Genomic DNA, 27,342 nt, shown 5'->3' with positions numbered 1-27,342 from the left:
CCAACCGGCCCTCCGTTTCCCACGCCTCCGCACCGCAAGCAACGAGAAAACTTCTTGAATCAGCAAAGACCTTAATATGCGGAAACGACCACTTTAAAACGCAGTCAATGGATATTATGCATCGTACAAATTGGATTAACGACGGGGGAAATAAGTAAATAAGTAAATAGGGCCTTTACTTTTTGCTCCGGACACATTGCACTAGGGGGGGGGGGACCCAAACTTTTTTCCGTTGGTGGGTGCGAACGGACCTATGGTTTCGCTCGGTTTTATTGTTGTCATTTTCCTTTCAGTTTGATTATATTTCGTGACTGAATTGCTACAGAACAAACAAGACAACAACTACAACGTGTGGATTTTACTGCCTGGATTTGTATTTTTCATGTTCTGTGTTACATCGACCGTTTTCTCCGTGCAGAGCCGCTCCAAGGAGGACTTTCTGCTGCCCGACCTCAGGAATTCAGAGCCACAAAATGAGCCGTCACTGAGCGCTGTGTAACGTTAGTTAGCTAGCTAGCTGGCTAGCTAGTTTAGGCAGTGTTGTTTTGGGTAACATCAACAATTAACGTTAGCTAACGTAGCTAGCTGTGATGCGTTGGACTCTTTCGGTAGACCGCTAGTTAAACATTTTTCCAAGGCTTTACGGTCTTGCTGGATGTGTAGAAAGTGGTAGTCTGCCACTACGTCTTGGTCTAGCTTAACACAACAGTGTAGCTGTTATAGCTAACGTTAGCTAAATTTTGGAAGTCCCAACATGCCGCAGCTGAACGGGGGTGGGGGAGATGACTTGGGAGCAAACGACGAACTCATTTCTTTCAAAGACGAAGGGGAGCAGGAGGAGAAGATTTCGGAAAATGTGTCCGCTGAGCGGGATCTGGACGATGTCAAGTCCTCTCTGGTCAACGAGTCGGAGAACAACAGCAGCTCGTCTGACTCCGAGGTAAGTTAAGTGGACCGCGTATCAACTTTTCTCCACCTGCTAACGCCTCTATAACACGATATCCCCGGTAAAGGTGACACGGCACACTTTTTCCTGTGTGTGTTTTCACTATCTATGGTCTGACTGTTTATGTTTGTGTGTGTGTGGTTTATGTGCAGGCAGACAGACGCCCTCAGCCCAGACCAGATTTGGAGAGCTATGCCAGGCAGAGAGAGCTCTTTGTAGAAGGTAATGATCACTCAACAGTTAATCACTTTGGAACTATTGGGAATCCTAGCCCTGCTTCTCTTTTTCTAATGTAGTCTCTCTCTCAATCACCTCTCATGGTCTTTTACAACAAGTAAATGCAACATTTCCTTTGAGAGTAAAGGGGCACACAGGCAAATGTAATACTTTTTTTCTTTTCCGTAGCGTTGAGGAGACAGCAGGATGGAGGGCTCTTCAAACCCTCTCCATATGCCGGCTATCCCTTCCTCATGATCCCAGACCTTGCTAACCTCAGTAACCTTGGTAACCCCTACCTCGCCAATGGAGCGCTCACACCAAGTGCCAGGACGGTAAGAGACACACACACACACACACACACACAGAGGTTAACTGATGATAGGTCTCAGCCTCAAAGACAAACACCTACAGCTTGTGTTTCTGTGTTAGTGAAGTGTGTGGCCTATTGTGTGCATCCGCGCATTGGGAATGTAACACAGCACCCTCTTTTGTGTCGAGGTTAGCTCCTCACATGTTTGCGCTTCGCTTTCTAGCAGAGCTTTGCAGCGAGCCTCCGATTTCATGTGCAGAGGTGTGGCTGCTTGGCTTCTGGAGCTGTGCTGTGGCTGAGGCAGAAGTTTATGAGACACCGAGGCTGACGTCAAGCACATTCGTTTGTTCACGGTGGCAAACACTGGGCCGGCCCAATAGACAGCAACAGGTTCTAGCTGGCTGCTTTACATTGCGGGGATATTGTTTTGCAAATTGAGACCTGGATGCCACTCACACACACCATTGTCTTGCACACGGTCTGTGTTTTGTGCGCTTTGTGGTGTTGAATTTGATTAGGGGTGTGTGTGCGTGTGCGAATGTGTCTGTGTGTGTGTGTGAGCTGCCAGCAGCCTGTTATGATAAGGCTGTGTGTGATGGTACAGGGCTAGACAGGCCTGGACACAGTCCCCTGTTGAAGCTGCCTGCCTGCAGCAGGAATGTGGCTGACTAGTACCTCTCTCATCATGGCTGGGACTGTGTTACACTGTAACTTAGTGAGCAGCAGATTAGCTGCCTTAGCTGGGAGTTAGACGGTGGGATTGGCAGTGTGTTGCCCAAGTCTACAGTCCTAAAGCCTTGGATTGTAGGGCTGTTGAGTGATGACTTAAAGACATACAATGACATTTATGGCTACTAATTAAAAAAAAATGTTGCTTGTGAGCACAGTAGGGAAGAACCGATCGAGATTATTTAAAGTAAAAAGGTTTTTGCAGCACACACTTGAGAATGCATGAGCATACTACAAGCACAGAGGTGTACTGAGGCTATATAAGCAGTACGCATTCAGGCTTTTTGGAGTGGTCTATACTTGGTAGGCAATTGTCCAACTGGATACTTCCATGGAGTAAAACATAACAGAGAGGCTGAAGGTTTGATCCCTGCAACAGCCAACGTGTGTCTATCTACAGCCACATATCTTGTCAAGGTGGCCATTAGCTTGACATTGAACTGTACTTGCTCACTTACTGTTAGGTGCTCTGAATAAGCTAAATAAGTAAATTGTAATTCAAATGAGGGGTCGTTTTTAACTTTTTGTTTGGTTTGTGAGGGGAAACTATTGTATTCAGTGCCACGGCAAAGATGACTGTGAATGGACTCTGAATAGGTCTTTTGGGGGCAAGAAATGTATTCAGCTCATAGATTAAATGACAATACTCCCAATCTCCATATGGGTGAAAATTAGAATGTGAACATATCAATGCCGCACTTGGCTAATTTTTGGAGTTTTCAGGCCTACTGATTGCCCAGTGACACAGAGATTGGAGATTTCTCTCTGATTTGTTTTGAAAGTCTTTCCATTGTGGACTTAGCCTAGAGACACATGTAGGCTAAACACACACTCACACAAACACCTGCATTCTTCAGCTTTGTAATGCCCTCCCCATGTGTTAATGGGTCATTGTTGTCATTAGGCGGCTCTGAATGGCTCTAATGCATGGCTCCACAGGGGGATCGTTACAGCTCATTATACTAACACACTGCCCACAGCATCCCCAGACATATGCAACACACGCACAGACACACACACACACACACACACACACACACACACACTTACTGGAAGACTTGTAGTCTTCCAGTAAGTATGTGTCTGACTTGTACATATTTTTGTGTTCAGTTTCTGCTGAGCCACTAAAGGGCCAATGCAGTGCTCAGACTGCATACTGTCTGGAGTCAACATAGTGGTTCTTACTCTTCCCTCTCCAGCAGCAGCCCTCTCTACCCTTCCTCCCTCACATTTCTCTTAGCACAATAGGGACTTTGTGTACTTTTCAGCCTCCTCAGTAAGAGTGTTAGGTGTGTGTGTGTGTGTGTGAGAGAGAAAGAGCGAGAGAGTGCAGGAGATGCGCCTGCCAGTCTGAAGGAGAGGTAAACAAACTATCGTTAGCTGGACGCTAGCTGAACCATAACACAGGGTGTTTACTGTACTCATCTACCCAGTGCAGGAAGCAGAAGGCAGGCAGGCCAGACGGCATGTAGAGACAACCTGTCTGGTTCATTTTTAGTGGTGACTTTGTGGAGGTGTTTTGTGGTAATCTGTAAACAAAATAAAAAAATTAAATGAATCCACAAAGTAAACTAAATCTTCAATTCAGTCATGGTACCATCACAGATTGAGTCTTAAAAAGTTGGTTTTCTTTTTTTAGTTTTGGAAGACAATCTTTGATATTGGTAGATTACGTGAACTGTTAAAATCATTGGAATAATTTAGCGGTATTCTGTTTTTTTAGTAGATTTTTTCCTTATGAGGTTCCTTAGAGACAATAATATTTTGGTTCTAGTTGTGCTCATTTAAAACCTCTTTTTATTGGCTTTCTGGTTAACCGATGTGGTGAACCTGCCTTTTTTTCTATGCGCAGTTGGGTCATCAACGCTAAAGGAGAGTGGTGGTCTGGTCGTGAGGCATGTTTAAAGAACAACAAACGTGCCTCAGAAGTCTGCTGACTTTTCACTTTGCTCATGCACACACACACACACACACACACACACACACACATACAGACAGACACACATACCAGTGTCACCCCTGAGCAGCAGTGAATGGCAGGAGGGGAGCTGAGGAGAGATAAGTTATCTGGTATGTGTATGCGCAGTGTTGATCATGCTGGAGATGGTGGGCCTCTCTCTCTTTATTTTCTCTTCCTCTCTTGTTAAAAAGGTTTATGTTGACAAGGCTGACCATCTGTGTGTATGTTCACGCGTGTGTGTCTCTGTGTGTGTGTGTGTAAAGGTGGCCGTGTTTGTTTAAGTTAGCCCCTTTTCAGCAAGGCAGGACAATCCCAGAATTCCTCTGTTTACTCGACATTGTTTCCAAGGTCTTAAAATACCAGGAGAATGACCTGTCAAAAACAACCTTAATACACACTCAGGCACAGACTCTTACTTCACAACAAAGCTTACATTCTGAAAATGAATACACAGGACGCACAGCGAGTTTAGGCTGGGAAATGAAACGCACATGCTGCGTATTCAACAACCTGAGCACACTGGCATAACAGACGAGGAACTCACACTAACCTTGTGTCTGTGGTTGTCCCTATGATAATGCCCTGAGTATCCTCTGTAGGTCTTAGACTCAAAGGTTACATTCAGTCACAACCACTGACGAGCTCTTCTGCTAACTCAGTCATAAGACACCAGCTATTTCCTTGTTATCCTTCGCTAAATTGACATTATTTGGTCTTTGTGGCTTATGCTGAATATTTGCCCTACGACTTCTTGGGTGCATTGAATAGCGTAATCTTGAGTTTTATCTAAACCAAACACCTCCAGAAGTCAAAAAAACAGAGTAGAGGAAGAGTTTATTTCTCAGGATTTCAGGTTTTACAGTCTAAGATCTCAAAAGATGTCTGTTTCCCCTGGTTTTTCCACCTTCTTGCCCTTTTTCTGTATTGCCCCGCTCCCTTCCCCAGCCCTTTGTCTTGGATATGACGTTTATGTGTGCGCTGTGCTGAGTGTTTTGTAAACAGCAGTAGGCCCAATAACTTTTGCCTCTAGTCACACAGTGACTTCATACTTCCCTCAGTAATAAACCCTGATTGTGCAGGGGTGTGTGTGTGTGTGTGTGTGTGTGTGTGTGTGCATTGATTTTTCTGGTATTTCTAACAGCTGGTTTCAGTTAGCACTCACAGCCAGAGCTTCCTAGGGCCTCGGAATGGGGGACGGGTTGAGGGTGGGTTGCGGGGGTTTGCTGTGTGTATGTGTGTGTGTATTTCTGCGAGACGGGATTTTGTGTGCATGTGTGTGGCCTTATGTGCACATACTGGTGTGTTGCATGTGTGTGTGCGTCTGTGTGTGTTTGACTAGGCAGGGGGTAGCATATGTCAAGGAGTTTTATGCAGTGGTAGGGGGAGGTGTGCACATGTGTGTATGCATGCTTGGCTGTAGCAGAGCAGTAAGAGGAGCTGGAGATAGTATAATTTCATGTATAGGACATATAGAGTAACTGGACAGGGTAACAGTATGAGGCTACAAGACTGAATAGACCTCTGATCCTGTAGGTGTGTGTGTATGTGTGTGTGTGTCTCGAGTGTGCAAAAATATTAGAGTAAAGCCAAAAGACAGTAACTCGTGGGTGGAGTTGCAACCGTATCCTTATTAATGCTGTACCGCAGTATGAGGAGGCTGAAAACGGGGTAGGGAAAGTTACTGACACAGCAGCTGTTTTTTTCCCTTTCTTTCTTTTTTTTTCTTCTTTTTCTGTTGGAATGTAGCTGCTAGCATACAGGCTAAATTGTCATTAAAACGGTAATATTGATTAATGATGTTATTACAATGTTGTTACTGCCATGACTGACCCAAACCGGTTTGTTTGTTCAAAGATTACAAAATTTTTTGATGAGGTATGGAACTTCAACATCACTTTGTGTCACTTGTGCAATACTGCCTGCTTGCTGCGGTTGTTAGGTTTAACAGAGAGATAAAGTGGAGGATTGTCAGCATAGCAATGAAAGGAGATGGTAAGCTGACATATTATTTGACTAAGGACTAATGAATTTAAGTTAGGTTTTGGCCTCAGAACTGAACCCTGAGGCACACTACACATAATCACTGAAGCATCAGATCCATAATTACCTAATAGAGACTAAACATTTTCATGGAAGAAGAGAACCAATCCAGGGAAGTCCAAGAGCTAAAAACTCAATCTATCAATTAGAATAGTATTATTATAGAGATGTTATTCATCAGATCATGAGTAACCATTTTTCAGTACTATGTATACAAAAGTTAGGCTGAAATTTAAAAGGACATAAGAAAGTACATAAGAAACATAAAACTATTCACAATAGAGAGCAAGCAAAGACTTATGGCCTCTCTGTGTGTAACAATAGCTATAGGGACTGGAGGATGATGCTGTGTCCCAAAGGTGCTGTGGCGAAATTTGCAAAAAGAAATCCAGACCGGGGCAAGGTAAATCGGCACCAGAAGTAAGAGCCGTGGTGTTAGATCTGTTATCATGTTCCTAACAAAAAAAAGATTAAACTTTTTTACTTGGATATCGGTGATGCTTCTTACTACTAAATCTCAGTTGTGTTGATTAGCATAAAGCCTAAGCAATGTGTTTTTACTGAGATTAATAAGGAGGAGATTTTTAAGCGGGTTGGTCATTAAATTTGCAAGAGTGCACAGTGTACTTAAGCGTCTGCCTTGAAAATTGCATGAAAAATAAACCATTGGAGGTCGGAGACAAAAAGATTCTCCCATTGAGTTTTCGGTTATAGATAGGTACACATAACAGATTAATTACATTATTTCATATTACATAGGAGCATTGAGCTTGTGGTAACATTTAGCTGCAAAACACCGCTTTTATGGTAAGGTGGTGACTTTCCCATCCCTATGATAAGCCTCCAAATATTGCTTTATGTTAATGCTGCAGTCGTCTTATTGTTACTATAGCCTAGTCATTTGGAGGAGATTAGAACAGCATGATTATGAATGGATACACTCATACACACACTTTCACTTGGCAGTCAGTGAGGAGGCGGAGGGCGGGAGCAAGGAGGCATAGGAGAGGAGAGGTGAGGAGACATCGGAGGATACGCCCCTGTCCCTCTCCTCTCCTCTCCTCTCCTCTCCTCTCGCTTGAGGTCAGAGGTGAGAGTTGTGAGTCTGTTGACGTCACTCACAGTTGAGTGAGCACCAAAGGCCTCCTTTTTCTCCGGGCTTTCTAAATGGGGGGCTCTGTGTGTGTGTGTGTGTGTGTGTGTGTGTGTGTGTGTCTGTGTCTGGGAGAGGGTTCCCCATTTCAGACAGCTTGGTCAACAGTGGGACCCCAGTGGTTTGGGGGCTGGTAGGGTGTGTATGCGTGAGGAATGGGGGTTGGGCGTAGGCATACTTTTTGGACTCTGTCCTTTGTCTCTCTCACTCACGACTTAAAGCACGCACGCACACACACACACACACACGCACGCACACACACACACACACGCTGAGCAAGCAAACAGAATCTCTCCGATCTTAATTTGTTCCTGCAGTGCTCGTTATGATTTTCATTTGACCTACTACACAATAGGGCCCTTGTCCATGACTTCTCCTGCTCCTGTGTGTGCATGCTCATGTACTCGTGTAAGTGTCCGCGTGTGTGTGTCTGTGTTGCTGGGAAGTACCCCCCCCCCTCCCGCCCAACCCCCACCCCCTCAAGAGTGTCCTGTTCTTCTTGTTGCGAGACCACTGCCTTTTCAGTCTGAACAACAGCAAGAATGTAAACATGGAGGAAGTGAACAACATTTAACTGGTAGCTTACCTGTTATCTAAGACTGTGATGTCCTGTTTAGGGCTGCAGCAATAACCACACTACCCACACACTGCGGTATTTTCAGGTTAACCACAGGGTTGGGTTCCTGTCATGATTATTGTTCAATGAACCCCACAGAGCACTGTAATTACACTGCATTACATTACATTACAAAGCCACAAGTTGCAGTTTCATGTAATACTAGGCCTATCTTCTAGTAGTCATTGATAATGAATTACTACTGTAAATCAGATCAATTCTTAGGAAATGTTTGCTTTAGTCTTTGTGTCAGTAGTAATAAACCCTCTGCACAAATTCATATATATGTATAAGCAGCATCTGAAAAGTCCTCATGTCAGCCCATGTATGCTAATTGTATAAAATTTAGAAAGTTAAAGATTTAGGTTCTCCAAAGTTATCTTCGAGCTTCGCAACGGTTTTTCCAAAGACCTCACCAATGGGATAAATTGTTTCAAGACATTTCATCCAAAGCTGTGAGAATCAATCGGAGGAAGTAGTCCAGCTGTCAGATTACTTAATAAAACATGGCTTGTCATCACTATTTTTTGGCAAACTGTTTTAAACAACCACCTCTCACACTCGACTGATTTGTCAAAGCAATTTTAAGTTTCAGTGGAAGCTGGCTGTCATGAAACCAAATTCACACAGCGGTGATAACATCTTTAATGAAGAATCTACTGAGAGACTGTGTGTTGAAAATGTTGTGGCAGGCTTTTTATTTCTGTCTCCAGTTCACTTTAGCTCCCTCTCCTTCACTTGCTCTTATCCCCTTTTCTCTTCCCGTCCCTCTCTTTCTCCTTTCCCCTCTCCCCATCTCTAACTGCCATAATACCATGATAGGGTGGCCATTTTTAGCCCTCTTATCTAAACTTCCTTGTATTTGGCACGTTCACATCTGCCAGTGAAGCCCTGCAGACTGGCAAAGCAAGGCTTTAAGCAAGAGTGTGTTTGTGTTTGTGTGTGTGTGTGCGTGTGTGTGTGTCTACATTCACTATATACTACGTGGAAAGCTGCAGAGTCAGCCACTTCCACCCCCTTTTTTCACATGATTACTTTTTTTACTTGACTTTGGAGAAATATGCTTAAAGGAATAGTTCAGCCAAAAATGAAAATTCATTCCTATCTACTCACCCTCAAGCCAGTTGAAACACAGGTGAAGTCTCTTTGCACCATCTAAATGAATGTAAAGGAAACACTGTGCTGTTTCCAACGCCACAAACTAAGGAACTACGATTTGATTCCATTGAAATGTGATGGACGCATATTGTTTGATTTTTTTCTTTAGATAATCAAATGATCTTTATCTTGTGGTAACGTTATCAATTCTTTAACCCCAGACTATCCCCCCCCCGGGTGCTCTCACATCACCTTTAGCCTACTTGAAAATACATACTTGAACCAGTATTTTTCTCAAAATACAAATCTTGACCTGCTCTACATAAAATAAATAGGGAAAGATTCTGTCACAGGTTCAAGTATTAGTTCTGGTTTTGAAGTTTGAGGGACAGTTGTTCATATTCACAGTATTTCCAGACAAGGAATCATGTGAATGTTTACACTGATAGTGATATTGGCAGTGATATCCTCATTACTGGAAACAATATAGTCAGCAACAAAATTTGTGTATATATTTATGACAAAACAATTTCAGCTTTAAAGATGATGCTATCTAACAGTTTATGAGGGATATCTAGATTGTTATGGCCAGTTATGGCCACATTGAATAATTGTGAGTGTTTAAGCTAATTGAACAAAGCCATATAAGCTGTATAACCCATAAATTATTGGCCACTTAATATAGAACCTAAAATAACATGACAAATCAATTGCTGTGTAGCCTGCAATACATTTCTTGACCATGTTTCTACATGTCCCATATAACTGCTATATAGCCCGAGTCCAGACATTTTGTGACACATCATTGGCTGCATGGTATTTTATCGTAAGCCAGTAGATTGTTCTCTGACCCGTTTGTTCCCGCCAAACATTTGGCATTGTTTCTTTAATGCAAGTTCATCAGTCCTTTGAGTGGAGGAGTGGAGGATCCTGTCAGACAGGACCTGGGGGATGATTTGTTCATCCTCCTCATGCAGAGAACTTTTTTTTCTCACACAAATGCGGGCTTTCCAACATGCTCAGCACATGGGGGCCTGAGGGTAAAGCTGTAGTATCGTGTCTGGGCTGAAGGGCTGTACTGTAATTCATTCAGTTTTTACCTGACAGTTAAAATTCAAGCTCAGTAATGTCCTTTCCCCTTACATATTAACCTATCAAATATTGTTTTACATTTTGAAAGTTGTGATTTCGGGCTGGCAGAGAGGCCTACTGGCTGTTATAGCATATGTCTGTGTGAAATGGTACATCTTCAAATTCAACAAGCTTTCATGGCAAATGGGACACACAGGCTTTTATTTATAGTTGGTAAAGAGGTACTATCCACTCCATTGTTGCAGGAAGCAGCGCGCAATAGTGTGCCATGTGTGGCAACTATCACTTGAAATTTGACTAACTGCGGCTACAACTAGAACATCTCAAATGAACTGATAATCCAGGTTTATACACAGGCCAGATCCAAATTTATGAGCAGATCCTGCTTGTGGGCCTTGAGTGTGATTCATGTTTTATGACTTTAATTCAGGTCACATGCAAAGAATTCTGATGCCGGACACTGACACTGACACTGTTGGCTTTATCCTTGTCAGATAAAGCCAACATAATTTCCAGGCAGCATCTCAGATAAGGCTTATCAAAGACAAATTCATATCTAGACCTTTAAACAGTAGAATGAAACATTTCATGGCATAAGCTTCTGGTGATGTCTGGGGTATAAAAGGAATTGCGAAATAGCCTCATGTCTGCTGTTCTGTGTCTTATTTTGTCCTGAGGCACGCTGCTGTAGGCTCATACAACATATTTAATTTACTCCACTATGGGCAAATGATTTTACATTTATTTAATTAAATATTGAATTCATATTCACTCTCTTCCCAAGCAAATATTGTGCTATAGAGCAATTATGTATTAAAAAACCAGCTGTAGTTTGGTCCTGCAGCACTACAAGTTAATTAAGCAAACTTGGCTTCCTCTGTGCACAGGAGGAAGGTCATGTGTCAGTGGAGAGGCAGGGGCGTAGTACAGGAGGACATAGAAAGCAAAGTAACTGAGGCAAACGCATAGAATGAAAGATTCAATTAGTGCTTGCGGGCGGCGAGTAGGTGGCTAACTTCCAGTCTTCTTCCAGTCAAAACCCATGTGAAACTCACACTACAGAAACATTCTGCGTAAATGTTATGACCGTTCCCGTGAGCTGCATCAGGGAGCGCCATTATTTTTCAACACCAAAGAGCGTAATTGCCCTTTTTCAGATTGTTTAGAAAAGACGTAATCTGCCCTAATTAATCGGGCCATGTTATTTTGAGTGTATGGTTGGTTACCCAGAGCGGTGTATGCCTTCGCCTATCTCTGCAGCTGGAGACTTTTCGATACAGTTATGTGTGTGTGTGTGTGTATTCCCCCATGTCAGTGTCTCTTCCACCCTGTTCCTGCATTCATCCCATCAATCAATCCCACCTCCCCCCCCCTGGCTTAGCCTGCGCAGCTCTTCCTCCCAACTGTGTCTCCCCTCTTCCTTCCCTCCCTCTCTCTCCCCATCCAGCTGCGCGTCTTCAACCTGTTGTCCCCGACCATCAGCCCTTCCTCTCCTTCTGCTCGTTCCTTTGCGCTCATCCACTTCCTCGCGGCGGAAAAGTGCCGCGTTCTTAATAAAGGGTCGTGGAATTTCTGATGATGTTTTTTTTTGTTTTTTTTTTGTTTTTTTTTGCGGACGCCAGGAAATGTCAAGGAATTATCCAAATGGGTACAGGGTACAGGAATATAGCAAAATATATTACCAGTTGTTTCACACATTACACACAGCATTAGATGGTGGTTTTCAGGCCAAGTGCAGTGGAAACCAGACTTTTCACCCCTTTAGAAAAACAACATTAACAAACCAGCAAGGAATAAAAACCTGTAGGTCATGGAAGCACTCAGACTTATGGAAAGTCATGGAATTTCACATTAGGGCCACAGTGGGAAACCCTCCTCCGTCTGTGGTCTTATGGTTGTCAGTGGGATACGTGTTGTAATTTGACTAACAGCCCTTCACCCCCTCCCTCCCTCTCTCCCTCCCTCTCCTGCTTCCCTTCCTCCGTCCCCGCAGTACTTGCAGATGCAGTGGCCTCTGCTCGATGTCCCGGGAACAGCGGCCCTCAAAGACCATCGCTCCCCCACTCCTACCCACCTGGTAAGACTCCGGTCAACCACGCACATGCAGACTGAACCGTCTTCATTGTTTAATGGCGGAGGCGGGACAGCGGGCAGTAGGTCTGATAGCCCTTGCAGTGGGAGAGTGGTATGCCTGTCAACACTGGGACCGTCACAGCCGTGCAGGAGATGCATACACACAGTGCTTTCTGCTTTGCCTTGACTCCTTCCTCTCTCCTCCTGACTACTTGCAACCAGAATCAACTGCTCATTCAATATTCATAATTAAATACGAAATCTGCATATTTGGGCAGACTAATGTAATGCAAATAAGTATTCTAAAAATACAGCTAAATATTCTAAAATACATACTAAAATAATGATGAACATGGAATAAGATATGGAATCTTTGAAAGACTGATAATAGGATTTTTCCCTGGTTTCTTACCAGCCAGCCAAATGGTGATTATTTATATTTAAAATTTAAATGTAAAGGAAGACAGTTCTTACCGCTCAGTTTGATTTATTTCAGTTAAAATGAGTAAAAGAAATTAAAAAAAAAGATATATTTCACTTCAGTGACAAACGGGTTCAACCTTTCTTTCTGCAGTGTGAAATATATAATGTACAATGATATGATCTTGAAATCTATATCTGTGGTGCATGGAGGAAACCACCGAGTTCCAGCGACACAAAGTCAGAACCGCCTCCTACAAATTGATCCGCAGATCGTTCAGTCTATACAATCAATACAGTTTTGGGTGAATTATGCAGTGGCGAGGGAGGAATCGAATCGAAAGCATCTGCCCGTGTGGCCGCCCACACCTGACTCGCCGTTTGATTGTAACGAACTCCGGCTTATCTGATCAGCAGTTAAATGCGTGTGTGTGACCTTAACGCTTTTGTCGGCACAAAAGGTCGACAGGGCGCAAACACGAGCGATTGGAGGACTGTTGAGCCTGGTACTAGGTAGCGGGGGGGGGGTTGGAGGTCCCAAACACAGGTTGCCCACCCTAGCTGTAGACATAAACACTACACTCTAGTTACCTGGCCCTCCTAGACCCTACACACACACACACACACACCCCTCCGACTACACATTCCTGACCTCTACCACCCTCAGCAGAGACATTCAGACGCTGGAATGCTCAGGCTGCATAATGTTAATCCCAAATAGATGCACTAGCAACTTTCATGCCTGTGTGTGTGTGTGTTTGTGTGTTTGTGTGTGTCTCATAGAATTCCCCGGTGTGTTTTAACACCACGGTGATTTCACTCCATATATGTCACACCAGGTCAAGCACTGTTGTTATTACACTAAAAGAGAGGGGAATTTCTGACATCTGGTGGACAGATATGACACCGTAGCATCTTATGTAACCACTCTTTCTTTGTCTCTGTGTGTGTGTGTGTGTCCCCAGTCTAATAAGGTACCAGTGGTGCAGCACCCCCACATGTCCCACCTACCCCCGCTGCTTTCCTACAGCCCGGACCCCTTCCCCCCTCAGACGCCTCCTCCCCACTTCTCTCCTGACACAGGTAAGGCCGACTACAGTCTCGCCTCCCCTCTTCTCAAATCCACAAACCGTTAAGGCTTATGCTCCAGCCAAAACACTGTTGCAAATCTGACCCTGTATTCCGTGGGACAGGTATCTCCCGGACCCCCCACCCCGCCGAGCTCTCCCCCTACTACCCCCTCTCTCCCGGAGGCATGGCCCAGATCCCACACCCCCTCGGATGGCTGTGAGTAACACACAGAACACACAGATGCAAGCAAACACAGATGCGTGCACACAACAGGCAGACCTTACTTCATTCAGTTGCATCCCATTTGACTCTCTCTCTCTCTTTCTCTCTCTCTCTCTACCTCTCTCTCTTTACCTCTGTAGGCAGGGCCAGTCCATGTACCCCATCGCAGCGGGGGGGTTCAGACACTCTTACCCTGCCGCTCTCGCCATGAACGCTTCCATGTCGAGGTGAGTGCGCGCTTCACCGGATATCAGTTTTTTTTTTGTTTTTTTTTGTGACCGGGTAACGACGCTCTCCATGATATTAGATTTAACGTTTGACGGATACGTGTTTGATTGGCAGCCTGGTGTCCGGCAGCTTCTCCCCCCACTTGGTGCCGAGCCCCCAGTCATCCATCCCCCACCCCGCCATCGTCTCCACAGCAATCAAGCAAGAGCCCAGAGACGGCGGCCAGCATGGGTAAAAAAAAACAAAAAAAACAACCTCTCATTCTCTCATTTTGTCCCGAATTACTTATTTATAATGCGCCCATTTCATGCAGCTCCTCCATAAATAAGCCATGACCGCAATCTAATTACTATCACCTGGCATTTCATTTCTAGCAGCTGTTGTTTAATTGCAAACATCTGTTGTTTCCCTACCAAGATGGCTTCACTGATATATAATCAAATTCTATAAATGTGTTTTAACATAGCAAGAAATCAGCATAGACAGGGATTGTATGTAAGGCAAGTGAAACAAGGCAGACGCTGTTATCGTTTACCCCACTTTTTCTCACTCCTCTTCTTTCTGTCTCAGATATAATCACACTCTCCTCATGTGTCTCTTTTCCTGTGTTGCTGCAGGAAGAGTGCGTCGCCGGCCCAGAAGGAGAAGGAAGAGGAGAAGAGGCCTCACATCAAGAAGCCGCTGAACGCCTTCATGTTATACATGAAGGAGCAGAGGGCCAAGGTGGTGTCTGAGTGCACGCTGAAAGAGAGCGCTGCCATCAACCAAATACTGGGACGCCGGGTCAGTGTGTTTGCTCGTCTGTGTTTATGCGTTTGTGTGTAACCGGCTACATGTGTTTTTTTTACCATGGCGCCACGGTTTGCAAGAGCCAGATTCAGGTCAGTTAGTCAGGGTGAGACACTTCACTCCTCTATACGTGGATGCTATTAAACTTCCAGCACTTGGGCTAAGCTAACTGTTCCCATTCCTCCAAACTGCATGCAGAGACATAAAAAAAAGACATCCATGAGTTCATCTGGCTCTGGAAAAGTAGGGAAAACAGCTCCAAAAACGGAACAATCACTTCAACAGAAGGAAGTAATTGTTAATCACTGTGAAAATTTTACTTATAAATTTTAACACCTCAGCTGTGATTTTTGCTCTCTTCTCAAAAGCAAATGATTTTCAGTGATGTCACGTGAGGAGAGAATGAACATCAGGGTTCTTCATCTATTAGTTTGCATTGCTGCCATAAAGAGATCGATATAGAACATTTTCATTTATGATCATAAGACAACACATTGTCTGGCATCTTATAATCACATCATCATCAACATCACATTATTGTATAAGCACTACTTCTATGTAACATTACATTGAAGAGATGTTTCTTGAGAGCCAGAGAGCTGAGATCATATTCAAATAAACTGTGATGTATGCACCATGGGACTATACATTACAGAATCTGTACTTGTTTCATCTGGATCTGGATTTATGTATCTGGTTAATATATTTTGTGCTATCCAGCCTGCAGTTGTGTCACTGTGTTAACTGACAGCGTGCTGTGTTCTGTCAACAGTGGCACTCTTTGTCTCGTGAGGAACAAGCCAAATACTACGACCTGGCTCGCAAGGAGAGACAGCTCCACTCCCAGCTCTACCCCGGCTGGTCGGCCAGAGACAACTACGTCAGTACACCCCGCTGACATGTAACACACATATACACATGTTGAATGTTGTAATCACCACACTGGAGCTAATAAAACACGGTCACTCCTAGTACTTTTTGGCTCTGATTCTGAGCAATGTTTTTGTTAGTTGATATCAGATGGAGAGTCTAATGTGTTGTGGTTGTTTTTGTGCAGGGTAAACGGAAGAAGAGAAAGAGGGATATTGCCAAGACTGACTCTGGGCCAGAAGGTAAGATAATATTTCTATGAATCAAAGCAGGAGCATCATTTGTAAATGTTGCGTACACACAAATTGGGGCTTGAAAGATGCGTGCGTACCTCTCCGTAAACGTAAACCCATGTGTACACACATTTTGGACACACTGAGAAATGGCGACTGAAATAAAGTAAAATGTTCTTATGACCTTTCAATCAATTCTTTATGCTCCGTATCAAATTACACAGACTTCTCATGATAATTTCCCAGAGGAACATCCAGGCCTTTTATTTGTTGCTTGAGTCTAAAAGCCTTCTAGTTAACCCAAAAAGCATCTCCACCAAACAATACCTCTGGCCTCGTCTTCCAACAAGCCATTTTCTCACACAAAGAGAATGAAATTATAAGGATATTTATATGCATATCAATATTTATGAAGGGCATTTCATTAACCATTCATGGATAATTGTGGGAGTTAATGGGGTACGAGGTTCACATGCACAAAATTACAGTTCATTCATTTACTGGGGTTTATAAAGGGAAACTTGCGTGGCAGAAAGTGCATACATGGATTTATAAGTTTTACTTTTACTTTTACTTTTTTAGTTATACCTTTTTTCTGGTGAAATATTTGACCAGATTAGATCATACTTGAATAGATTAAAACATAAAAATGTGTTCATAAAGTACTAACAATTATAGCAATAGTTAAACTAATACTTTGGATCAATAATAAACAATATAAAATATTTAGGTTTCTACTTCAATTATTTACTTTTGAGAACAAAAGCAAAAGGCCCTAAAAGATAAAACAAAATAATAATGGTAGTTAGTAAGGCTATGCTTAAAAACTAATATAAAAACCTATATTAAAACATTATATCTAGTTTTATGTACTAGATAATTAAATATTTTCCACATTATTAATGCTGTTTGGGAAACATTTCTGGAAATCTAATATTGGGACGTCACCAGGGGAATAACACTGAAGGAGTTGAGAATGCACAGTAAACTCAAAGAAGCAGCATCTCCTTTTTGAAAGTGCTTTAGAAAGCTCCCAGTGGACTCATCAGTGTGTGTGTTTGTTCCCCCCCCCCCCCCAGTGCCGGCGGAGCACTTCTCGCCGCAGCCCAAGAAGCCCTGCCTGCCATCCGGATCTCAGGAGAAGCCCCACACACACACCCACCTGACACACACGCACCTGTCCCAGGCCAGCCCCGCCTCCTCCCTGGACTCCCCGGCCACGCCGACCACGGCGCTGGCCTCCCCCGCCGCACCGGCCCCGACGCACACCGAGCACACACACTCCCACTCCCACTCCCACACACACACACACTCCCACTCCCACACACACCCCCACTGCCACAGCGAGCACGCCTCACCGTACGCAGAGCAGGTTCAGCCTCTGCCCCTCACCACCAAGCCGCACCGGCCCAACAGGGACGCCCACGCCCACCCTCACTCTCTCATTCGAAGCACCAAAACGTCAGGGCCCCCCACCCCGTCTTCCTCCTCCTCCTCCTCCTCCTCCTCCTCCGACCCCGCCGCCTCTTCCTCCCCCTCCTCCTCCTCCTCCCACCCGCCCTACTCTCCCCACATGGGTTCGTCCAGCAGCAAAACCCCTCCCCTCCTCTCCCGCCCCTTCCCCTTGCCTCCCGCGCTGGCCCCGCCTACCTCCGTTCACCAATCAGTGCTGAGCTCCCATCGTGCCTTAACCCAATCACAGCCACTCTCACTAGTCACTAGAACTAATCACTAAAGCCGCCAGGAGCTCCGTGCTGTAACCACAGTTCCAGGGTCAGCGTTCTTCTTCTCCCCTTAATCCTGACCCGAGCGATGTGAGAGACGAAATAACATTTTCATTAAAGGGTGAACTTCTACCTTCTTCGTTTTTACCTCTTTTTACGGCTGTAAATAAGCTTTTTTTAAAACGTTTTTTTATAGACAATAGACCACATTTTATATTAGTATGAAAAGGAAAAAAAATATTGGTCAATATTTGACTACATCTTTCTAACTTTCTTCATGAAACAATGTATTTTTTGTAAGCCCTCTATTTTGCATAATTGTCACCTTTTCTCATTTCGTTTTCTGAATGATCAACTTACCTACTTTTTAATGGAAAAACAACATGGCGTAAGGATTTGTTTAATATGCTTTTTTGTTGGTAGTAATGAGTGTAGATCTATTTTCATTTTCTGGTTTCATAAAGCCCCTCCCCACTGTGTTAATAAATATTCATTGAGTTCTGACAAATGCTGTGTGTGTTTTGTTTTTTTTGGGAGTCTTGCGGTCAGCACTCATCAACTAAAACGCCCTGCCTCTCTTAGCCTTGCAGGTCTCTCTCTGTGTGTGTGTGTGTGTAAGAGAGAGAGAGAGCGAGGACAGCTTTAGTTAGGCCAGGGATTCTTGCCTGCTCAAGGAGAACCAGCAATTACAGCTCATTAGTCTGGACCACAGAGTCATTGTGTATGTGTGTGTGTCTGCATGCCTACACACACACATGCATGCAGACCATTGACAAAACCCAGAGTTAGACAAGCCTGCATGTATCATAATGTGACCTCAGCAGCGTCTGTGTGTATTTAGAGATGGAGCGATGGTTAGAAAGTTTCACCTCCCTGTCAGAACCACAATAAGATCCGTGTTCACCGCCTCGGCTCTGCCAGCAGACGCCATGATCCTGGGGATGTGTAAACAGCCTGAAACATAGCATTACTGAGCTCACCCCCTCACGCATATACATACACACTGGTCGGCTCAGGTTACACCCTGTGCCCTTATATAATTAACTTCTGCAGAACGGAGACGTACGATATGTGTGTTCATCCCCGAGCCTTTATGGCGTTTCTGAAAAACAGAGTTCCAAAGATTTGCCTAATCCTGGAAGATCTGGCATTGAAGAGATCATGATGTTGTACGCTAAATTATATTATAGTGTGTAATGTGTTGTTTTTTTTTCTGGGAATGCTGTTTTGGGATTTGTCCTGAACTGTGCCTGTAGCAGTGTCGCCCCCTGCTGGTGAGAATCATAAAACACAGCCAGCACTGGAGCAAGGACACGGTGTCAGTAGTGCAGAGAGGAGGGGAGTGAATGATCCTGGTTCATAGGGGTGTTCAGAGATGCTACTATCTGTATTTGTTTACCAACCAAATTATTTGTATCAACCAGAAGTGGGTGTGGTTTAGACTTAAACATTAAAAATCCCCCAATTTCTTAGTTTTGTAACCCTTGTGATTATTCCTAATTCTATTGTTTAGATATTAAAGAGGACGTGTTGACTTTACTTGATGATGTCAGACATTACTATCTCCCGTCAATTAATCAATTTGTAATTTACTCTTTGTTTGCGCTTTTGTCTAAACAGCTAAAATTAAAAAAATGTTGATGAATAATGTTAAATAGCCCTAGGTGTATGTTTTGTAACATTGCAAAGTTTATACGGTGCTAATGGATGTAGAAAATACTCTTCATTCTACTAGAGGTTAACCTGCACTACATCATTGCAATACGTAAAATATGTAAAAAAAAAAAAAAGAAACAGAAGGAGGCACGTTGAAAGCAAATGGTACTTTTAATAAAGCTTAATAAGCCACCACACCACATGTCACCACAGGTTGTACTCTATAGAAGGGGACATCACCTGGCACAAAGACCAGCCAATAGCAGATTAGGGTACAACAGGTGGTGACATCACCTGGCACAAAGGCCAGCCAACAGATTGCCAGTGCAGTACCCTACTTTTCACCATTAGATGTCAGGCTTCACCACGGATTTGGGTGGGGTTCAGTTACTCTTTAAAGCATTAAACTTGTGGTTTTACAATGACTTATCAACAATAATGAAGTATAAAAACAGCAGATGTTATGTATCCATAACCGTAGGCTTTCTTTTTTTTTTATGAGTCATGAACAATTAGAAACAGGAATGAATCTCCATGCTGAACTCACTGCATACTAATAAGTGAGCGAGAGAGCTGCTTCTTTCTTTCTCTCTTTACGGGACCACAAAAAACAAAAAACAGATTACATCTTCTAATCATGTTGAACAATAAATCCCAATGGACATCTAATCATACTGATATGACTGATATGACCCTCTGAATTATACAGCCCTTTGAACAAACAGGTCAACAGCTTGTGCAATATACAGTGCACTTTGTAACATTAAGTGAGCACATCATGTGTGTACGTGTGTGTCTGAGGAGCAGTCATGCCTTTGGCAAATCAACAAATTATAGCCATCTGGTATCAGTTTTGTTCTGAGACAGCTACACTGAAGCCACTTTCACTTTGGTTTATGATAATTGCGTAATTCAAATACTAGTACTATGAATGGTTACATTTTATACAGTAGTTGTGCCTCATTTTGACATGACCAAACCAGCTATGTACAGATGCTCCTCCAACTTATGCTTCAGGTAAAACGCTTAGTTCTGATATGTTAATGCATATTTCCCCATGGGAACAGACATAAGGACAGACAGGTGCAGTGAGCGCATAAAAAAAAGTTTCTGCGGTGCAGGTTTCTATCTGTTCATTGTGTCACATGTTTCATTCCAGGCATAGCTCTCTAAAATTTCCTGATTTTGTATGGGGTTAATGAAGGCTAAGGCTAAAGCTGATGCACCAAAAGCAGAAAATGGTCTTTGTTAAAAAAAAAAGAAAGAAAAAGAAACAAATTGAAAGACACCCAACAAATGGTGATTTGATTTTGTCTTTTTGCTGTGAATGGATCTGCAACATCCCAGAGCGGAGGGATTTATATTCAGATAGAATTTAATAATTAACAGATTCTATTGCTTGGATTATAATCATTCTTGTTCTATCTACCATTCATCAACATGAAAGATAGAATAGTAGTTTCCTTATGCTGCCTGAAAGATTGTTGCATGTTGTCCTGTTCATGTAAAAATGCATAACATCTGTGTTTTTGATGATGAACAGGTTATGAAGTGTTTGGTATGATATGAACAGGAAAGGATGTTCAAAGAATTCAAAGAAGTTCAAATATATTTACATTTTATTGTGATACTTTAGTTACATCATACACACTTTTAAAATAGTATGCTATATCAAATGTACATTTCACATAAACTAGTGAAGAGCAATTTACAATATACACAGTCTGCTTGCAGCTGACATCTATTGTAGGTAGACAGAACAGGTTAACAAAGACATCACCTGGCAAAGACCAGCCAATAGCAGATTCAGGTGGTGACATCACCTGGCACAAAGACCAGCCAACAGATTGCCAGTGCAGTACCCTACTTTTCACCATTAGATGTCAGGCTTCACCACAGATTTGGGTGGGGTTCAGTTACTCTTTAAAGCATTAAACTTGTGGTTTTACAATGACTCATCAACAATAATGTAGTATAAAAACAGCAGATGCTGTGTAACAAAGACAAAAGCAAAATACATACATACAAATTACAAAAACTCCAGTCTGCAATGTCGGATCTAAAATGGAAAATTCCAGAGAAGATATAGGCTAAGACTTCCTTAGAAGGTAGAAGATTTAGGAATGTAAAGAACACTGGATCAACTGGAAAATACGTCGACAACCTCAGGCAACTACCTCTGCATACCTGCTGATAATTACTGTTTTCAGTTGCTCTCTCTCACCCACACACGCACACGCACACACACACACACACACACACACACACACACACGCACACGCACTAGTCTAACTGATTGAAGGAGTGCGCGTTCTGCCGTTTTCTGCGCCAACCAACGACGTGGCTGAGAGCCCGTTGGCCCCGGTGTCCTTCCCCGGCTCAGTGAACGGGAACACCTCTCTGGTCATTCGTGTCAAGAAGCAAGGCATCTCCTTCTTCCCCCCCAGCTCGCGACCCTTGGCCTGGAAGGTATAGGCCACGCGGTGGGACAGCCGGGTCAGCAGGCGGGTCAGCTCCAGGTTGCGGGTGTCCTCCTCTAACAAGGTGCAGAGCGTTTGGAGGAAGACGGCTCCGAAAGGGTTCGTGAACGCGACGTAACCTGCGGGAGGGAAGGAGCGGAGATGCGTTATTATTATGCGGAGAAGCAAAAATGTCTAGATGATCCACTCCAGATCAGTGAACGGTAACTGGGGGTTTACCTGGTGCCGTGGCGTACATGACGGCCGTATCTACAGGAACGGACAGACACGTTGAAAAGCTGTCTTCTGTGGTGTTGTCTTCTGTGGTGTCACCTCCTGCTGAATCCACCTCCACCCCATCGTCCAAATCTCCTCCCCGACAAGCCTAGAAAGACAGCAGTGCAAGAAAGCCTTAAAGCAATATTCCACTTAGTTGTCCCCCACCAAAGGGGGGACTATGGATCTGTCTCCGTCCATTCGTTAGTTCGTTCGTTAGTTAGTCACACTGTAATGTTGATTTTGTGCCGCTAGGGGGCGGCATTGACAATGAATGGGGACTCAGTGGTAAAGCAGGTCATACAGTTCAAGTTATCATAGGTAACATAATAGTCTACACACGCTACACACTTGGAGACATCAGACTGGGTTGATGTGTTGAAGTGAGAGTCAATGGAGAATTTTTGGGCAAACCTCTAACCACAAGACACTGTAGTTATTGTCCAGTTGTTGGACTGTTGTACTGTTGAACTGGACAATTACAGTTACTACATTTCAAGATATAACTTGTAAGCCTACAAATTCACTCATATTTCAAGTACACTCAGCAATCACTAATCACTGGTGGGGGACAACATGTTTACTATTTGCTTGTTTTCATTCAACAACAGATCCTGCTACTCTGATTTTCAACTGACTGTGGGTCCAACGTTTCAGAACATCATTTCGCCAAATAACATTTGATAGAGGAGAACATAGCGGAGGGATACCATTTAGGAGAGAGAGTTCCTGTTTGGGAGACCGGCTCTACTTTTATTTTTAAATACTAATTTTAGTGTAAACCAAGAAGAGAAATGCAAAATGATGAAGGACCCAAGACTGCTTTATTGTCGCAAAAGTAGGATCTGTTGTTGAATCTGTTCACCAAGTTTTCAGTCTATTTTCATGGCCTCAGTGTTAGGGTTAGGGTTAGGGTTTTTACTTCCCATTCAAATGAATGGGAAGTAAAAATCCTAACACTACAAACTCGTCCAGCTGCATCTGATCTTGGTGATTAGTTAATATTCTGGTTTTCATGGCGGTCAAGTGCCGAATAACCCCCATGTTAAAACTAAGTGGAATACTGCTTTAGAGTATCAGAGCCAGAGTTCTGTTCTGTTTCATTGTTGGCTGGTTTCTTTGTGTGATGCTGACGACGAAGACGAGGACGCTCCTGCTGCCTACCTGTATGAAGAACAGCTTGGTCTTTTCCTCCATCAGAGTGTTGTCAAAATAGCTGAAAATATGAGACAGCCGGACGGGTCTCCCATCCGCTCCGAACACGCAGCCCTCCTCTCCGTGAGACGACAACACAGCCAGGAAACAGTCCTTCACCGGCCGCCTGCTCTCTGCAGCACAGACAGAGATGGAGACGTCATGTGGTTATTATTGAAATCAATATCATGATAATCATAAGGACTTTTCTCGGTATCAATATATATCACGATATGGTTCATGTATGCAAAATCGCGTTAAATAATCAAATGAATGTTCGTCTCATTGAACCGAATGGTGATGTTAGGTGTGGTGTCAAACAAAACAGAAATATTCAAATAATATTCCTACCATACCTCATTTTATCAGAGTTTTTAAGTAAAATTTGCTTGTCATCATCAATTCAGACAGCAGAAATGTGTGTCACGATATCAAAATATCTTCATATCATCACAACATGATTCCACTGAAAGACAATAAATGATAATATTTAATTATCGCCCAGCCCTAGGTTATTATCTACTAATTGAAGTGCACACCTTGCTCACTCAGTATTAGTCACTTCTCAGCAGGACCAGGCAAACAAGGGAATGGCAAACTCGCACGCACAAGCACACACACGCTCTTGCACAATATCTATTAAGCAGGAGTGTCTGTCTGCACAGGTAAGAGGACATTCTGTCTCCTCTCTGTATTTGCATTCAAGGGTGTAAACAGGCATGCCATCTGTCATGGTTCTTATCTGTATTTTTCCATTTAAATTAATTTATATAACTATATATTTTATTGTAACATAATGCTGTTCATGGACATTGAAATGTGCCCTGCTTTTATTAGTTTATTTATCCAGCAAAGATAATTGCCTCCCATTGGCACTTGCTTACGAGGCCATAGCCAAAGGTACAACTAGCTTATTATCTATCAGTGATAAGAAGAGTCTATTTGCACTCTCACTTTGTTTGTTATCCAGCTGTGTATTCTGATAAATAGGAGCAACTGCATGAAGTGCCTTTTTCAGTTTGATAGCATATAGAGGTGAACACAGAAAATCAGCGACACAAAAGTGCAAACGGACTCAAAAGCGAACAGCGAGGTGACTGAACTGAGACTTTGCTGTAGACTATAAGGCAATTGCTTTTTTTCCCCCAATGCCTTGCACAATTATTATATTAAAGTCAGAGACAACTCTAAGACAAGATGCAAGGGACGATTTTGAAACTGAGGATATTGCACAGAAACACTGCATTGCTTGTCTGAAACCTTTATAAATGAAGTTAAATTGTAGATGCCCTACATTGTACTCTACAATGACACCCTAAGCAGTAGTTAGTTTCATTCCAGAGTTGTGACCAAATCAACTTTGCACGAGTCCAAAGTCAGTCTCAAGTCTAAATGTAGATCGTCAAGTCAAGTCAGAACAAATCAGGAGTCCAGTATCTCTTAAAGAAAACTAAATATCTAGGACTTTTCAATGGAATATGGTTTTAATAGGATAAAAACTTGGTAAGAGCATCATGAGTTTGTTTCAGTCGTCTGCTGGAACAAATCTCATCACTTTCAATCTAAGTCATTTACACAAACACAAGATCTCAAGTCAAGACTTTAGAAACCTTTTCAAGTCATCAACGTACAAGTCAGAGTCAAGTCCCAAGTCACCAGAACCCAAGTCAACAGGTCAACTACATATATATTTAGAGAGTGTACATCTTGCACAGTGTATGTGTGACTGTGTATTACCTTTCTCAAACAATGCGTAGATCTCGTCACTGCTGAGGTCATTGTGTATGTCCACTTTGAAGCCCAGTTTGCTGAGGATGCGGTGGAGTCTCTTGGTGTCTCTCGCTGCCCCGGACCGGTCCCTCAAGTTCGCCCCATAGTCGAACTGAGCCACAGACACCAGCAGAGCCCTGTTACACTCCACACCGGGATCCCTGGCACCTTTTCGCCTCAGCATGGTTCTTGAATGGGGGTCCAAGTCGAGGAGATGTGAAGTCGTCTTTGTCTCTTTTCTCCTGTGGTTGGATCTTGCGTCTGACACTGTCTAAAATCCTGTAGTCCAATGGTCCAGTAATATGCAGATGGGCAGCAATGAGATATGCTTTACAGAAAACACACCTGAGATATCTAACAGGTAATTTCACTGTAAGTCCATATGTGTCTATGTATCTGGGTCTATGTCCGTTAAGTCTGTCTCAGGCAGGCTTTATGTCTCTGTCTTTGCATCACAGAGCAGTAAAAACGCTACTTACTACTAGTCACACCTTCTGTCATACCTGTGCAACCATATTTGGAGCATTTCCTTTCAAGGCAGTAACAGGAATATGGTCACATGCCTTGATGACACACAACGTTGCATAATGCTGTCTTTCCCACAGTGTTTAACGTAGCTTTTTCCTTATTATTTCCTGTAAATGGTACTGTGCAGCACCTGGTTGGGATGTTCCACTGCTGATGCATTTGTTTCCCACAGCATATTACTTAATTATAATTATATCACTTAGAATAATGAGAGTTAACATCCCTCTACTGACCAAATAAAGGAAAGTATAGAGTCACACCAAGTTTCATCTCAAATACATGAGGCAAGCAGTAAGTTTAAGACCAGCCTGAAAACATACTCAACAAAAAAAACAAAAAACAAGGCAAGGCAAGTATATTTATGTAGCACATTTCATATACATCGGCAATTCAAAGTGCTTTACATAAATAAAATAAAAATAAAAAACATAAGTAACAAAAGATAGAAAAAGTGAAAGTGCATTAAAATCACATTTAAAAAGTGAAAATATATAAAAGCTAAAAAAAAGATAAAGATATAAAAAATAAAATAATATATAAATTATAAATATTCCAAGTAAAAACAAAACAAAAGAAACAAAGCACAGAAAACAAATTAACACCAGTTTGACATTAGTTGATAGACAGAAAATTAATTGATTTAAATTTTTATAACTTGATCATTTTAGTCATTTATCAAATAAAAATACCAAACATTTGCTGAATACAACTTGACAAATGCTAAGATTTGCTGCTTTTCTCTGTTTCATATCATTATAAAATGAATACTTTGGGTTTTTTGGGCTGCTGGTCAGACTAAGTCAGCAATTTGAAGAATCACTTTGGGCTCTGGTGACTTGTGATGGGCATTTGTCATTATCTGTGACATCGATAGACTAAATGATTAATGGATGAATCAAAAAAAGAATCAATAGATCGATTGATAATGAAAATAATCTTGCAGCCCTAGAGCCTAGCACTCCTGCAAAATCAACTGACCCCCCCCCCCCCCACCCCCTTTGTAATGATGTTCAAAAATAAAAGACAGAAAGCAGGCTGTAATAACAAACACAGGCAGTGGAATAAGGAAATCAATTTCCTTAAATTAGATCATCTGAGGTAAGTGTTAGGGGTTGCTGAGTAAATGTAGTCTGGTTTGATTACAGATTACATATGAAAAGTAATCAACTATTGTGCTATTAATCAACTATTCATTTTAAAGTTGTCTCTTACAAAACACTGAGCAGATTGTTAGATTACATCCTGTTCATTAATAGGTTTTTTAGAGTTTGATATTGATATGCTAAGGAATCAAACCAATCTATTGATTTCTTAGTGTAACAGTATTTGTGGCAGTGTTTGAACCTGAGGGCCTGGTTTCTATGAGAGTTGCTGCCTGTTGTCTGCCTGTACCAGTCTATTAAATGTGTGCTGCCTTACTCTGTTTGGATTGAAGCAATACACATCATTTGCCATCAGCCACCTATTTTCCCCCCTCTAACATTATCAAGCAAACGAAAAGTTCATTTTCAGCCTGTTAATGCCTTGATCTGCATTTATAAGTGCCACTGAAGAGTCAGAAATTCAGATAATTCACTGTTTCTTGATTGGAGAGGTATCTATCTTCTGCCAAAACAAGTAGTGCTACTACTACTAACTCTACCAATCAACTAAAATAGGTTGCAGT

At 42.7% G+C, this 27,342-nt stretch overlaps 2 protein-coding genes across 3 annotated transcripts; one reads left to right on the top strand and one right to left on the bottom strand.

Moving 5' to 3' along the window:
- LOC139641944 (transcription factor 7-like 1-B) lies at window positions 1-18,258 on the top strand. Of its 2 annotated transcripts, XM_071516618.1 has the most exons (15): window positions 1-940; window positions 1,099-1,168; window positions 1,352-1,497; window positions 12,157-12,240; window positions 13,622-13,739; window positions 13,850-13,943; window positions 14,090-14,176; window positions 14,292-14,408; window positions 14,795-14,960; window positions 15,739-15,846; window positions 16,024-16,078; window positions 17,161-17,334; window positions 17,431-17,476; window positions 17,522-17,583; window positions 17,656-18,258. In XM_071516618.1, the coding sequence occupies exons 1-15, from the start codon at window positions 755-757 to the stop codon at window positions 17,802-17,804; spliced, it is 1,662 nt and encodes a 553-aa protein (XP_071372719.1). In that variant the 5' UTR covers window positions 1-754; the 3' UTR covers window positions 17,805-18,258. The 2 variants fall into 2 exon arrangements, with proteins under 2 accessions (XP_071372719.1, XP_071372718.1); XM_071516617.1 differs by having other exon boundaries at window positions 17,149-18,258.
- A 2,823-nt stretch (window positions 18,259-21,081) lies between these two features.
- casp17 (caspase 17, apoptosis-related cysteine peptidase) lies at window positions 21,082-25,579 on the bottom strand. The gene is made up of 4 exons (XM_071516625.1): window positions 25,116-25,579; window positions 23,349-23,512; window positions 22,149-22,293; window positions 21,082-22,048 (listed from the first exon to the last, which is right to left on the bottom strand). Exons 1-4 carry the CDS (start codon window positions 25,330-25,332, stop codon window positions 21,738-21,740), a joined length of 837 nt encoding a protein of 278 aa, XP_071372726.1. The 5' UTR covers window positions 25,333-25,579; the 3' UTR covers window positions 21,082-21,737.
- Window positions 25,580-27,342: the final 1,763 nt, after the last annotated feature.

The sequence above is a fragment of the Centroberyx affinis genome, unplaced genomic scaffold, assembly GCF_046629955.1.
Source record: "Centroberyx affinis isolate AG114_WGS23_722 - 3 ecotype Tasmania unplaced genomic scaffold, CSIRO-AGI_Caff_v1 ptg000416l_1, whole genome shotgun sequence".
Taxonomy (NCBI): Eukaryota; Metazoa; Chordata; class Actinopteri; order Beryciformes; family Berycidae; genus Centroberyx; species Centroberyx affinis.
The sequence above is the reverse complement of the archived record's forward strand: the minus strand, read 5'-3'. Positions and strand labels throughout refer to the sequence as shown.

What these genes read in the sequence shown, in the direction of transcription:
- casp17 (XM_071516625.1), bottom strand. Translation starts at nt 25,332, where the DNA reads ATGCTGAGGCGAAAAGGTGCCAGGGATCCCGGTGTGGAGTGTAACAGG. An exon ending in CTACGCATTGTTTGAGAAAG is followed by an intron (nt 23,513 to 25,115) that starts GTAATACACAGT and finishes TCTGTGCTGCAG; the next exon opens with AGAGCAGGCGGCCGGTGAAG. An exon ending in CCAAGCTGTTCTTCATACAG is followed by an intron (nt 22,294 to 23,348) that starts GTAGGCAGCAGG and finishes CTGTCTTTCTAG; the next exon opens with GCTTGTCGGGGAGGAGATTT.
- LOC139641944 (XM_071516617.1), top strand. Translation starts at nt 755, where the DNA reads ATGCCGCAGCTGAACGGGGGTGGGGGAGATGACTTGGGAGCAAACGAC. An exon ending in CCCCCACTCCTACCCACCTG is followed by an intron (nt 12,241 to 13,621) that starts GTAAGACTCCGG and finishes GTGTGTCCCCAG; the next exon opens with TCTAATAAGGTACCAGTGGT. An exon ending in GGTCGGCCAGAGACAACTAC is followed by an intron (nt 15,847 to 16,023) that starts GTCAGTACACCC and finishes GTTTTTGTGCAG; the next exon opens with GGTAAACGGAAGAAGAGAAA.